The 14,357-nt window shown below is 34.2% G+C and overlaps 1 protein-coding gene across 3 annotated transcripts in view; it reads right to left on the bottom strand.

Moving 5' to 3' along the window:
* Window positions 1-2,463: 2,463 nt before the first annotated feature.
* Window positions 2,464-14,357, bottom strand: part of LOC110450428 (hypoxia-inducible factor 1-alpha-like) — a 58,390-nt gene continuing 46,496 nt past the window's right edge. For all 3 annotated transcript variants that reach the window (XM_021497943.1, XM_021497945.1, XM_021497944.1), the window contains exons 8-15: window positions 13,506-13,690; window positions 10,331-10,414; window positions 9,536-9,684; window positions 8,075-8,209; window positions 7,307-7,422; window positions 6,296-6,543; window positions 5,493-5,617; window positions 2,464-5,106 (exon numbers count right to left, since the gene is read on the bottom strand). In XM_021497943.1, the coding sequence (XP_021353618.1) occupies window positions 4,936-5,106; window positions 5,493-5,617; window positions 6,296-6,543; window positions 7,307-7,422; window positions 8,075-8,209; window positions 9,536-9,684; window positions 10,331-10,414; window positions 13,506-13,690 (1,213 nt within the window). In that variant the 3' untranslated portion in view covers window positions 2,464-4,935. The remainder of the gene's footprint in view (window positions 5,107-5,492; window positions 5,618-6,295; window positions 6,544-7,306; window positions 7,423-8,074; window positions 8,210-9,535; window positions 9,685-10,330; window positions 10,415-13,505; window positions 13,691-14,357) is intronic.

Here is a 14,357-nt window from a genome sequence, read left to right as displayed (position 1 = left end):
TTTTTTGTGATTTCCCATTTGTACAGACATATTTCATCATAACCATTTATCATTTGTGTTCATTTAAACCAATCATCATTTGTATTCATTAAACCAATCATCATTTGTGTTCATTTAACCAATCATCATTTGTGTTTCGTTAAACCAATCATCATTTGTGTTCATTTAACCAAGCATCATTTGTGTTTCATTTAACCAATCATCATTTGTGTTCATTTAACCAATCATCATTTGTGTACATTTAACCAATCATCATTTGTGTTCAATTAACCAATCATCATTTGTGTTTCGTTAAACCAATCATCTTTTGTGTTCATTTAACCAAGCATCATTTGTGGTCATGTAACCAATCAGCATTTGTGTTTCATTTAACCAATCATAATTTGAGTTCATTTAACCAATCATCATTTGTGGTTCATTTAACCAATCATCATTTGTATTCATTGAACCAATCATCATTTGTGTTCATTTCACCAATCATCATTTGTGTTCATTTAACGAATCATTATTTGTGTTTCATTTAACCAATCATCATTTGTTTCATTTAACCAAACATCATTTGTGTTCATTTAACCAATCATTATTTGTGTTCATTTGACCAATCATCATTTGTGTTCATTTAACTAATCATCATTTGCGTTCATTTAACCAATCATCATTTGTGCTTCATTTAACCAATCATCATTTGTGGTTCATTTAACCAATCATCATTTGTTTCATTTAACCAATCATCATTTGTTTCATTTAACCAATCATCATTTGTTTCATTTAACCAATCATAATTTGAGTTCATTTAACCAATCATCATTTGTATTCATTAAACCAATCATCATTTTTGTTCATTTAACCAATCATCATTTCTGTTTCATTTAACCATTCATCATTTGTTTCATTTAACCAATCATCATTTGGGTTCATTTAGCCAATCATCATTTGTGTTCATTTAACGAATCATTATTTGTGTTTCATTTAACCAATCATCATTTGGGTTCATTTAGCCAATCATCATTTGTGTTCATTTAACGAATCATTATTTGTGTTTCATTTAACCAATCATCATTTGTTTCATTTAACCAAACATCACTTGTGTTCATTTAACCAATCATCATGTGTGTTCATTTAACCAATCATCATTTGTTTCATTTAACCAAACATCATTTGTGTTCATTTAACCAATCATTATTTTTGTTTATTTAACCAATCATCATTTGTGTTCCTTTAACCAATCATAATTTGTGTTCATTTCACCAATCATCATTTGTGTTTCGTTAAACCAAGCATCATTTGTGTTCATTTAACCAAGCATCATTTGTGTTTCGTTAAACCAATCATCTTTTGTGTTCATTTAACCAAGCATCATTTGTGTTTCGTTAAACCAATCATCTTTTGTGTTCATTTAACCAAGCATCATTTGTGGTCATGTAACCAATCAGCATTTGTGTTTCATTTAACCAATCATCATTTGGGTTCATTTAGCCAATCATCATTTGTGTTCATTTAACAAATCATCATTATCATTTGTGTTCATTTAACCAATCATTATTTTTGTTTATTTAACCAATCATCATTTGTGTTCCTTTAACCAATCATAATTTGTGTTCATTTCACCAATCATCATTTGTGTTTTATTTAACCAATCATCCAATCATCATTTGTGTTTCATTTATCCAATCATCATTTGTGTTCATTTAACGAATCATTATTTGTGTTTCATTTAACCAATCATCAGTTGTGTTCATTTAACCAAGCATCATTTGTGTTTCGTTAAACCAAGCATCATTTGTGTTCATTTAACCAAGCATCATTTGTGGTCATGTAACCAATCAGCATTTGTGTTTCATTTAACCAATCATCAGTTGTGTTCATTTAACCAAGCATCATTTGTGGTCATGTAACCAATCAGCATTTGTGTTTCATTTAACCAATCATCATTTGTTTCATTTAACCAATCATCATTTGGGTTCATTTAGCCAATCATCATTTGTGTTCATTTAACGAATCATTATTTGTGTTTCATTTAACCAATCATCATTTGTCTTCATTTAACCAATCATCATTTGTGCTTCATTTAACCAATCATCATTTGTGGTTCATTTAACCAATCATCATTTGTTTCATTTAACCAATCATCATTTGTGTTTCATTTAACCAATCATAATTTGTGTTCATTTAACCAATCATCATTTGTGTTTCATTTAACCAATCATCATTTGTGTTCATTTAACCAATCATCATTTGTGTTTCATTTTAACATTGATCACTTATTTTTCAATTTAACATTTATTATTTGTGTTTCATTTAATCATTTCTTATTATTCTGATTCACTGTCAGATTTCACCATCAAAGATTTCAAACTATGAGGCTTTCCCTTTTAAAATTTACCCTATCAACCTGATTCAAATACCAGTGCTCTGCTGTACTGTCATTATTTTCCGGGGTCCAAAACAAAACAGAAGGCAACATGTTAGTTCTATTTTTATTTTCACTACTCTAACAACGACAATAACAAGCTTATCGGTCTGCCAGGAGTTCAACTCACTGATACATCATATACACAAACGTGCCTAAACACTGTCCATATAGTGGGATAAAAATCATGATTCCATCATTATTTTGTTAATACAGCAAAGTCATTGTAGTGAGAAAAAGGACTGTTTTGAAAAAACGCACAAGTAAATACCATAAAAAATCTATCTCGTTTATATGAATCTTAAATTTGTATATTTACAAAAAAAAAAATTTCCTTGTGTCTCAATATAACATGGCCAAAACCTTAAGTATGAAAACTACAAGTAAATATTCAAAGTTGCAATGTTGTACATTATTACAATAATACAGTCTATTTAAACGGTATACATATTTATCTTATGTAATACAATCTGCGCTGTACCTTTGACAAAGAAACAGAAAACAGAACATAATTATTTCTTCTCTCTAAACTAATGTCGGATGATGATGATGGTGGTGATGATGGTGGTGATGATAAAAAATTCCTGTACTCAGATGAAAACTGAAGCAAAGTCTTGAACAGAAGTGAAATGTGGTCACTTTGTTTTTGCAATTTGTAATTTTAACCGATTAAAATTTTTAACTGATCTAAAAAAATTACAGAATATATATTTTAATCTAATTCATGTACCCAAAGATGGGTTGGTGGGGTGGGGAAGGCAGGGTTTAAAGTGTGGATTGACACAGCAGATATTCACCGGGTGATCAAATAACGATTTTTTTACATGCTTTTTATGGTTTTATTTTATTATATTTTATTTCTACACATTTTTTTTTTCAAATTTCAATAACAAGACATTTTTTAGACTAATACTGTAAAATCAACCTCAAATTTGTGAAATTACTTTTTCTTTGTTTTCATACCAGCTACATGTATTTAAAACCCCACTGGGCAAGGCATCTCCTTCCTTACCTTCACGAAAATGTGCACCCCTCGAAATATGTGTTGCCTTACAAAATGACCGCACAATAAAGTTTCATTTGGGAAATTTCTGGTCATGATTATTTTAAGCAACACAACGAATCAGTTTGTTTTTGATTTTCATATCCAAAAGAAAAGTTAAAACATCCTGATGAACGCTTAAATTAAGTGCAGATTATATGTTTTATCAGTTCAGAATTTTGTAAAATATTAACTAAAACGTTAAAGGTTGTGAAAAAAAATACAATGGTACCATTGTAAGCTATAAATGAACTTGCTCAAAACTTCAGCAATATATTTTTATACAATCTCATGTATATACGTTGTATGCTTTTTTTCCCCTTTTTTTTCTATTACTGTAGTATGTTTCAGATACTAGACATATATTCAGTACATAAATATATTTATGAAAAAAAAACCAATAAATGATATATACATAATGTAATGACAATAAAATACATATTGTAATCTCAAACCTGTCAACTCTAAAAAAGAGAAACTAAATTAAATACTAATTTATCGTCTAATGTCAAATGACTTCTCATTAATCAAGAAAATTCTTTATGCTAGCCGTTCTTACAGAAGCAGGAAATGTCCATACTAGCAAGGGTCCGTTGTACACAGATACCAATTGAAAGTGTTCAACTTTAGGTTGCTTTTTTTTCTTTCTTTTTTTGTGTGGTAAATTTCTTCTTTTTTCTCTCTCATTTTTGTTTGCTTGTTTTTCAATAATATCAGCTCAATCCACATACAAAGATGATCATATAAAAATCGCCCTATAACCATTATATAAAATGAGAGTAAAATAGTCTATACAAAATAGTATGTGATGCTGGTTTAAGAACAAATAAACCATTTAAGAATCCTAATGAAAGTTCAAAGGCACTGTCTGATAATGGGGATACTTGGCTGACAGAATTCCATCAGAAGTGTACACATGAAAAATTGGGATACTTGGCCGACAGAATTCCATCAGAAGTGTACACATGACAATAGTATAGTCAGTTACAACACTACCACTGATACAGTGGCCAACAGTACAGAATACAATGTCAAATAAAAACAGTAATCATGTCAATATCAAATACACAAAAAAACAAAATCAGGCAATGATAGAACAAAATGCAGGTCGACTGTAAAAATCCTCATCTCAAATCAAGCTCCTGTATTCAGTGAAACTCTCGTCTCAAATCAAGCTCCTGTTTTCAGTGAAACCCTCGTCTCAAATCAAGCTCCTGTATTCAGTGAAATCCTCATCTCAAATCAAGCTCCTGTATTCAGTGAAATCCTCATCTCAAATCAAGCTCCTGTATTCAGTGAAACCCTCATCTAGCTACTCTATATCTAGTCATAGCAGTCAGTCAAGTATCCATGGTAAACAAAAGAAGATTGAGAAAAAAACATAATACCATTCAAAAGCTGTAGGCTATTCACCATTAAAGAGCTCTTATGAAAAAATGTGTGCAAAAAAAATAAATATGTGCTCTTAATTTGTTGGTCAGTTTCAAATAATTTGCTGGGGATAAGCATCTCTTTCCAAGGCCTGTATTATAGCGTCGCCTTGAAGCAGACCGTCACAAGGGAAGGACGGTGCATTGACCTCACAGTCGTGTTGTGTTATCTTAGGTAGAAACACACTTTTTGTGAGGCCCCACTTCGAAGCATTTGGGGGTAACTGAAACAAAGCACGAAAAGCATAATTACCACATCTAATCTCTAAACCATGTGTGCATGGAAAATGGAAGCCATTTCTGTGACATTCACATTATATACATATTTTAAAAATAGATGAAAATGTGCGAAATATTTTTTCATTACTGACCCAAATAGACCATATGAATGACAAATGGAAAATGTACACAAAAATACACATATTGATAACGCCAAAGGATTTCTGTGAATCACTACATCGTGCAAACTAAACATTTTAAAGGTAATGAATAAGATAATGAATAAGGTTGCATATAATCTTAAATCTAGGCTGGAGGCAAAATAACGTCCCAGTTATTGTGTGTCATTAGTTGGTAACGGTAAGACTAGATATTATCCTGTACAACTTACCTGTTTAATGTTTGATGATGTATTTGCTGTCTTTTCATTTCGTGCATTAAAAACCTTATATCCGTAAGAGTGGTCTTCGCCGGTTAAAAGTAAGTTCATGAGAACACTGTCACTGCCCAATGGGCCTGTTGATGGCACAAAGAAGACAAATTTTATAATTTATAATTAATAAAAACAAAGTGAGTGGAGGCTCATATAGATTCGGGTAATAAGACTATAAGACTCTTTCATGCCCAGGATAGGGAAATTCCACCCGAGGGATTTCAAATTTGGTAAAACCTAAAGGCTTTGCCGAGGGTTTTGCCAAATTTGAAACCCCGAAGGTTTTGGCACTGGATCCGATCAAATAAATGTTGGTTTGATGCGTATTACTTAAATAGATATGTGGGCAAAAAAGTAATACTGCGATCTGCCTCTTTATCAAAACAGGAAGATGAAAATTTACATATCACAACATAAAACAGAGACAAACAGTCACCATGAAACAATAGTACAATACAAAATACGTAAACAGAAGTTACTTATATAAAATTTGCTGTTGTAATTGCATATCCCATCGGTTAGCTTGTAACCAAAGGCTTATTATAGAGGTGGTGGAGATACAAAAGACATAAATTTATCGTGATCATATCCCATACTTTTTGTAAGTATAGAAATGTTTAATTCTCTGAATTGACTGAGCAGACCATCTCTCCATGAACCTTACTTCAAAATTACTATATTAAACTCTCAATCAAATACGAAAACTTCTTTACATTCACGAACCTTAGAAACAAAACACACAATTACTATAACTTACTTACCTCGACTCAGTGATTTATGCCCTATATCAGGGCGAGACTTTTTGGCGATTGGTGGACCCTTCTCTTGATTGGTTTTATCCAGTGGCCGTTTCATCTGCATGATGCCGTTGTCGACAGGCCGTTTGAGTGTGGCAACAGTCGTACTCCCTTCTAACATGTCCCACAGACTTGGACGTCGCTTTTGTGGTGGTTCCTCTGGGAACAGCTTATCTTTCGAGGTGAAAACTGATTCAGTGCGGCCAAACAGTCTATAAACAGTACAACATTATACTATACATACAACGAATCCTCATTATTCTGACTCTAACATAAAAAAAAAAGAGCTGACTATGATTGGACACTGAATTCAGATAAACTAGTAATATAGAATTTAATATGTCAATATAAATATAGAAATGTTTTATTCTCTGAACTGACTGAGCAGACAACCATCTCTCCATGAACCTTACTTCAAAATTTCTATATCAAACTCTCAATCAAATACGGAAACTTCTTTACATTCACGAACCTTAGAAACAAAACACACAATTACTATAATGTATAATTACCTCTCTTCAAGAGAGATGGTTGTCTGCTCAGTCAGTATATATCAGATATCAGAGTTAATTAAAATATAAAGATGAGAACAGCTGAACAAAGTGTGTTATCTCATATAGTTTATGGCTATGCAGGTCATTTTTTAAATGATTTTCATGATTTTGATATAAGTTCAGTTATAAAAAAAATCTATTTATTTTTATGAAATTACATTTAATGCTTTGTCTTTAAAATATTACAATCAATTTACTATAAAGGGCTCTAAAAGATAACTGAATATATTATGTATTTCAAATAAGTACACATGCAGATTACAGACATTCAAGGAACCTGCTTACCTGTTTCAAACAAACAATACTAACTAATATTATTAAAAGTAAGCAAAATCTGTTGGTTTCCTGATAGTTTAAGGTTGGAAATTAGCAAACTGAATGAGCTCAAAAAAGTACGATCTCAGATTTCCAGAACCCTTACCCGGGATTAAAGTCTCCGCCGAGATTAAACAGCTCATCTGGTGCGGGGGGCAGCAGGCTGAAGTCATCACTCGAGTCCATCGGGATGTAGGGGGCTCTGGTGTCCATGTCTATTTCCTGTACACAAACGTTAATGTCTGGTAAACAATCATCAAGGGAGATTATTCAACAGTAAATACCCTTAAATATCAAGGTTTCTGGTACAAAAGCAGGGGGCAAATCTTTATAAATGTGCAAACCACTGTCCTGCGTAATTCTTAGGAGATGTTTCAACCATCTTCTTTCACAGTAAAACTTGCTTGATGGTGACACAATTCGGACTACTTGGACAATTTTGCATAGATAAGACCAAACTGATCAAAAACCACTGGCTCGATAGTGGGAAAACCAGATAAATGATGGCTGGATAAACAATATGGAGAAAGGGAAAACAAGATAAGTGGTGGATACATAAAGGTGACGGATACTGGGATGACTAAATAAAGTTATGGTTGCCTTAAAGAGGCACCACTCTACAGATGACTTTTGATGGGACCATTTTAGAACTTCTCCGAGATCTTGTTGATATAAAAGCAGCATAGCAAAATTTGTCGAAATCCATTCATTTTTATTCAAGTTATCGTGCTCACAAGATAAAAGTTAACGCACGACGCAGGACGACAGGTGTATATTTATGGCGATAGGTCACCATGACCTACGGTCAGGTGACCTTTAAACCAATGTAATAACAATGTCATCCTGTGATGACACCTGTGGGGATGATAGTTACCTCCCCTGCTAGGCAACTATCCGACATCTGCATCTGTGTCATGTCCATGGTGGTGAAGAATTGGTCCATAGCAACAATATCGGCCGGGTTTATCGTGATCAGGAAGTCGTCTGTGATCGGAGGAGCTGGGCTGTGCTGTAAAACAAAAACTTTATCATGAAGAAATTCGTCTGAATTTTGCCTAATCTTGTTATTCTGAAAACATAATAATGAGCGTCATTAACAGCTTTTAAACCTCTTTATTACATACTTACTAATAAATACGGGTTTTTTGTATATGCGATACGACACAATTGCTCTAACCCCCATATCAGCCCTCGCCGTATCACACCCCAAAACCCGTATCAGCCCACAAAACCCATATCACACCCCTTTTGGAAAAAAAAACGTTTTTCAATATTTCAAAAATAAAAATAAATCACAAGATAGTAGTTTTTATTAGTAAGTATGTAAAAAACATAATAAAACACGCCTTTTTCCATATCACACCCAATATCAACCCTCGACCAATATCAGCCCTGGGGCTGATATTGCAGTCTCGGGGTGATACTGGGTGTGATATGGAAAAAGGCATGTATTATTCTCTATTTAATAACCGAGGAATCAAACATCAAATTGGATGTAAACAGGTGATATTTTTGTATTTTCACGGAGAGAGATAAATAATATGTAAATGCGTACGCGTGATTACTGTAAAACATTGTCTAGAGTTCTGACAGCAGCTTTAATATCTAAGGACCCAAGTCAGTATCCGACATATTCAAACATCCACCAATGTCAATTGCCTGAAATATTCAGAGGTTATCATATGACCGTTTCCATATCCTACTCCCTTTCAGCCCGAGACTCCAATATCGGACCCGTACCTGATGGGGAATAGGATATGGAATGGTCTTATGATAACCTTTTCATCGAATATTCTATTAAAATAAAATGTATTAGCAATAATACCTAAAATACACAGCAATGATTATATACTTTTGATCTAGCATATTCTACTTTAAAATGTAATACAATGCACAGCATAATAAAAACAGACGAATATACACTGTGTACCCTACAAGTTTGGGGGCTATATTCATAAAATGTGTTGAACCAGAAGTTAAACTGATATGTCGTGTGCAGGGTGGATATGGGTTGGTCCGGGATATTGTATTCTACTTGAAAAATGAAACACAATGAACAACATAACAAATACAGCGTGTACACTACAGGCTTGTTTCACTTACTGCCTGATCATCGGGATGCTATATTTATGAAATTATTGAACCAGAAGATAAACTGATATGTCGTGTTTCGTGCAGATAGAGGTCGGTCCAGCATATGGTCTGTGCACTGTGTTAGCAGTATCACACACACAGAACAACCCCTATCACTGACAAGTATACGTAAAGAGGAAACTTCTTTTAGGGCGATCTAAAGGATAACACAGACATCGGTGAAATAGCAGTGAACACTGACCATGGGAGATGCACTTAATGGGGTGGAACAAGCTGTGCTGGTCGGACTGATCATCTTTGGGTCGTGTCCGCTGCACAACGGCATTCTTGGCTCCTCTTTCAGGACAATCACGTGCGGGTCATTATTTCCTTGCTCCTGCTTAGCTGGTCCTATCAAAAATATTCAATTTATTCAACTTTTAGTACCATGAGTATTCAACACATTAACTTTCACTACTGTGAATATTTGACATGTCTAGCATATTGAACCATAGGTCAGCCATCAAATTACATAACAGTACACTGTACCATTGTTTTCAAGAGTAGACAAACAGAAATCTCAGAAATAGTTATTATATATACTGTAGATTGTCATTAGGGCAATGAAAGACACTGCAATAACAGATATATAACATCACAGTTTAAAAGTAGTATGGAAATATATCCGAACCAACATATGGCATTGCAAACACTTGACAAACTGGTTTTGAACAAGCAGAGACCAAAACATATTGGAGGTTTGAAAATATTACCTGCTAGTTTAAACTATTGAAGCTTATATTAAGTATTGTAATTGTTTTGTAATTGAAATTATAACAGAATTTTAGTCTGATTTCTTAAATAGAACCCAATGTCAATATCAAGTTTAATTTTTCAGTACAAACTAAATATAGGATACTGAAATTTCTTAAGTACATCATTGACTAAATTAAAGTACAGACTTTCTATAGCTATCAATATATATTAGAATTTGACTTGAACGATCTGATAAAATTCTAATCAATGATGTTCATAGCAGTATGTTTTCTTTACTCACCATTGAAGAAAGTTGTATCCAAGGGAACGCAAGCATCGCCAGCTATTGGAGCCAGATGTTGTAGGTCCATTTGCTTGCTGCAAGCTGAAAAGGAAAAAATCCAGAAAATGAATTATCTCCCTTCGCTTAACAAGAAAACCTCTTAAATTGCTATGGCTCATATAAACACTAGTGTGAAACATGAAGAAATAGTAATTAGGCCTCATGGTTTGATAAAAGTGGTCATTGGAACATTTCAACAAATCTGACCTCAATAACCTTTAAAATTGGTTAAGGTCATTTATTTGAACAATGTTATAGCAATTCACCCTGGCAGGTTCCCAAACAAATACCATGATGATAGGCCTCAGGATTCATTAAAAGGCCTCATTCTAGATATTTCAACATACTTGACATGTGACCTTTACTTTAGGTCAAGGTCATTTACTAGAACAAACTTGATAGCCCTTTATCCAAGCAAGATACTTGGTACATATCGTTACACTAGGCTTTTATAGTCATGAGAAGAAGCCATTTGGAGATTCCAATACATTTGACCACTGTGACCTTGAATGTGGTCTAAGGTCATTGATTTAAACTAGTTTGATGACCTTCACTCCAGCAATATACTTTTTAAATAGCATGACTCCTGTGGTTCTTGACAAGAAAATGTAGGTACGATTTTAACATACCGGTATTTTATCTTGATTGTGAGTCAACGTCATTTAATTTTCATGAACAAACTTAATACTCCTTCACCAAAGAAAGTAACTTGCAAAATAAAATGACATTTAAGCCATACGGTTTCGAGATGAAGCTGTGCAAATAAAAACATTGAAGAGAGAGGTCACAGGCACCTTGTTAAGAAATTAGTTTCACAGTTCAGATTAATTTCACAGTNCCCCCCCCCCCCCCCCCCCCGGTAAGTGTTATTATATTCCTTTTAAAATATCTTGACCTTTTTAACAGGTCAAAGGAAAATGAAAACTGTGAAATTAATTTCACAGTTCAGATTAATTTCACAGTACAGAGCACCACCTGCCTCCTTTGCATTGGTGTGATAACTAGCCACTGATGTTTTTCATACATTGTCATTACTCACTTCATATCAATAGTAGACTTAATTAGTGACATTTACAGTAGATCCCACACAGTTTGGTTCCTCTTCAGTTGAGCATGAGGAAATTTACAGGTGATCAACTTGAGTAATATCATCTCATAGACTGACTAAAATAGGAAGTTATGTCTTATTTAATTTTTAGGTGCTCAACTTGAGTTTTGTTCTCATAACCTGACCAAGATAGCAAGTTATGGCTTATTTAATTCATAGGTGCTCAACTGGAGTTTTGTTCTCATAACCTGACCAAGATAGCAAGTAATGTCTATTTAATTTCAAGGTGCTCAACTGGAGTTTTGTTCTCATAACCTGACCAAGATAGCAAGTAATGTCTATTTAATTTCAAGGTGCTCAACTGGAGTTTTGTTCTCATAACCTGACCAAGATAGCAAGTAATGTCTATTTAATTTCTAGGTGCTCAACTGGAGTTTTGTTCTCATAACCTGACCAAGATAGCAAGTAATGTCTATTTAATTTCAAGGTGCTCAACTGGAGTTTTGTTCTCATAACCTGACGTGAAGATAGCAAGTTATGTCTATTTAATTTCAAGGTGCTCAACTGGAGTTTTATTCTCATAACCTGACCAAAATAGCAAGTAATGTCTATTTAATTTCAAGGTACTCAACTGGAGTTTTGTTCTCATAACCTGACCAAAATAGCAAGTTATGACATATTTAATTTCAAGGTGATCAACTGGAGTTTTGTACTCATAACCTGACCAAAATAGCAAGTAATGTCTATTTAATCTTTAGGTGCTCAACTGGAGTTTTGTTCTCATACCCTGACCAAGATAGCAAGTTATGGCTTACAAAGAAAGAGAAAGTAAGAGAGGAAAGCAACCACAAAGTTCTCAAGTACAGAAATGGGAGCGGTGTATCAAGTCTGATTTCTCTGTTGTCACCTGATAAGAACATCACATTATGAACAACCAGTTAAAACCTTAAAACTGTTTTTAGTTTACAAAATGATAATATGTCTCCCCTTGTGAGTCAATTTGTATAATAGCTTTGGTTTTCTTTCATCTTTTACCTTAAGGTGAAGGTCACTGTGACCTAAATACAAAGCACTGCATGCTCTCTGAGAAATACAGGTATAATTCAGGTTTCATCAACATGTCTTTCAGAATTAAAATATTACAACAATTATACTGAAAATTTCACACTTATTTGATCTTTGACCTAGAGGTCATTGCCAGCACGACCTAAATACACTAGGCACTGTGCACTTTCTGTGGGTGATGAAAGTTTCATCAAAACATCATCAATGGTTTGAATTTGATATCCTGGATTAGATTTCACAGAAAATTTGCACTTATTTGACCTTTGACCTAGAAAAATGTAAGCTTTAGGTTACCTCAAGTATCCTCCCTTCCCACTCACCAATATGTATATATGCCATTCCTGTTAACAATCACTACACAAATAAGTGTTAGATATAGTTTGCATACATAGTTAATAATATAACAAACTGGAATTTTGATGAAGAAGGTACCATCAAACCTATTGAAGAATGGAAAAACCAAATAAAGTGTGATGGTCTTCAAGTACACCAAGATCTGAGGGTTACAAGTACACCAAGATCTTAGGGTTACAAGTACACCAAGACCTGAGGGTTACAAGTACACCAAGATCTGAGGGTTACAAGTACACCAAGATCTGAGGGTTACAAGTACACCAAGAACAGGGTTACAAGTACACCAAGAACAGGGTAACAAGTACACCAAGATCTGAGGGTTACAAGTACACCAAGATCTGAGGGTTACAAGTACACCAAGATCAGGGTTACAAGTACACCAAGATCTGAGGGTTACATCTACACCAAGATCAGCTGGGTTACAATGCAAGTTCACCAAGATCTGAGGGTTACATCTACACCAAGATCAGGGTTACAAGTACACCAAGATCTAAGGGTTTAAAATTACACCAAGAGCAGGGCTACAAGTACACTAAGATCTGAGGGTTACAAGTACACCAAGATCTGAAGATTACATCTACACCAAGATCTGAGGGTTACAAGTACACCAAGATCTGAGGGTTACATCTACACCAAGATCAGGATTACTTAAGACCTAAAACTCACATTTCGGAACATCTTCGCAGAAGTAGAAGTCTGCCTTCTCATCTTCAGGGGTCTTACTGACGAATACGTCCTTTGTGCTTGGTCCAAAGCTCCACTGGATAACCTCCTTCACATCCTTCTTCCTCTCTGTCTTGACTTCAGCCTTCTGGACATCCGACAGAACCACGTTATCCTGTTCTACTCCACTGCAATTAAAACAAAACATCAAGAAAATACTTACATTGAAACTTTTATGAAGCAGCAGAAACAGTTTAAAGAGACGTTACACCAGCTTCCTTTGAACCTATCTAGAGAGACCACCCCTTCCGTACCCTTCTGAATATGGCTAATTCCTACGACAAAACAAAAACCTGAATTTACCACAAATATAGACTTCCCAGACCAGAATCTATATAGACATCCCAGACCAGAATCTATATATACTTCCCAGACCAGAATCTATATATGTATATACTTCTAAGACCAGAATCTAAATATACTTCCCAGACCAGAATCTATATATAATACTTCCCAGACCAGAATCTATATATACTTCCCAGACCAGAATCTATATATACTTCCCAGACCAGAATCTATATATACTTCCCAGACCAGAATCTATAGTCTCCCAGACCAGAATCTATATATACTTCCCAGACCAGAATCTATATATACTTCCCAGACCAGAATCTATATATATACTTCCCAGACCAGAATCTAAACATACTTCCCAGACCAGAATCTATATAATACTTCCCAGACCAGAATCTAAATATACATCCCAGACCAGAATATATATATACTTCCCAGACCAGAATCTATATATACTTCCCAGACCAGAATCTATATATACTTCCCAGACCAGAATCTATA

Source organism: Mizuhopecten yessoensis, unplaced genomic scaffold, assembly GCF_002113885.1.
Source record: "Mizuhopecten yessoensis strain PY_sf001 unplaced genomic scaffold, ASM211388v2 scaffold5229, whole genome shotgun sequence".
Lineage (NCBI taxonomy): Eukaryota > Metazoa > Mollusca > Bivalvia > Pectinida > Pectinidae > Mizuhopecten > Mizuhopecten yessoensis.
Note: the sequence above shows the minus strand (reverse complement) of the source record. Positions and strands in the feature narration are given on the sequence as shown.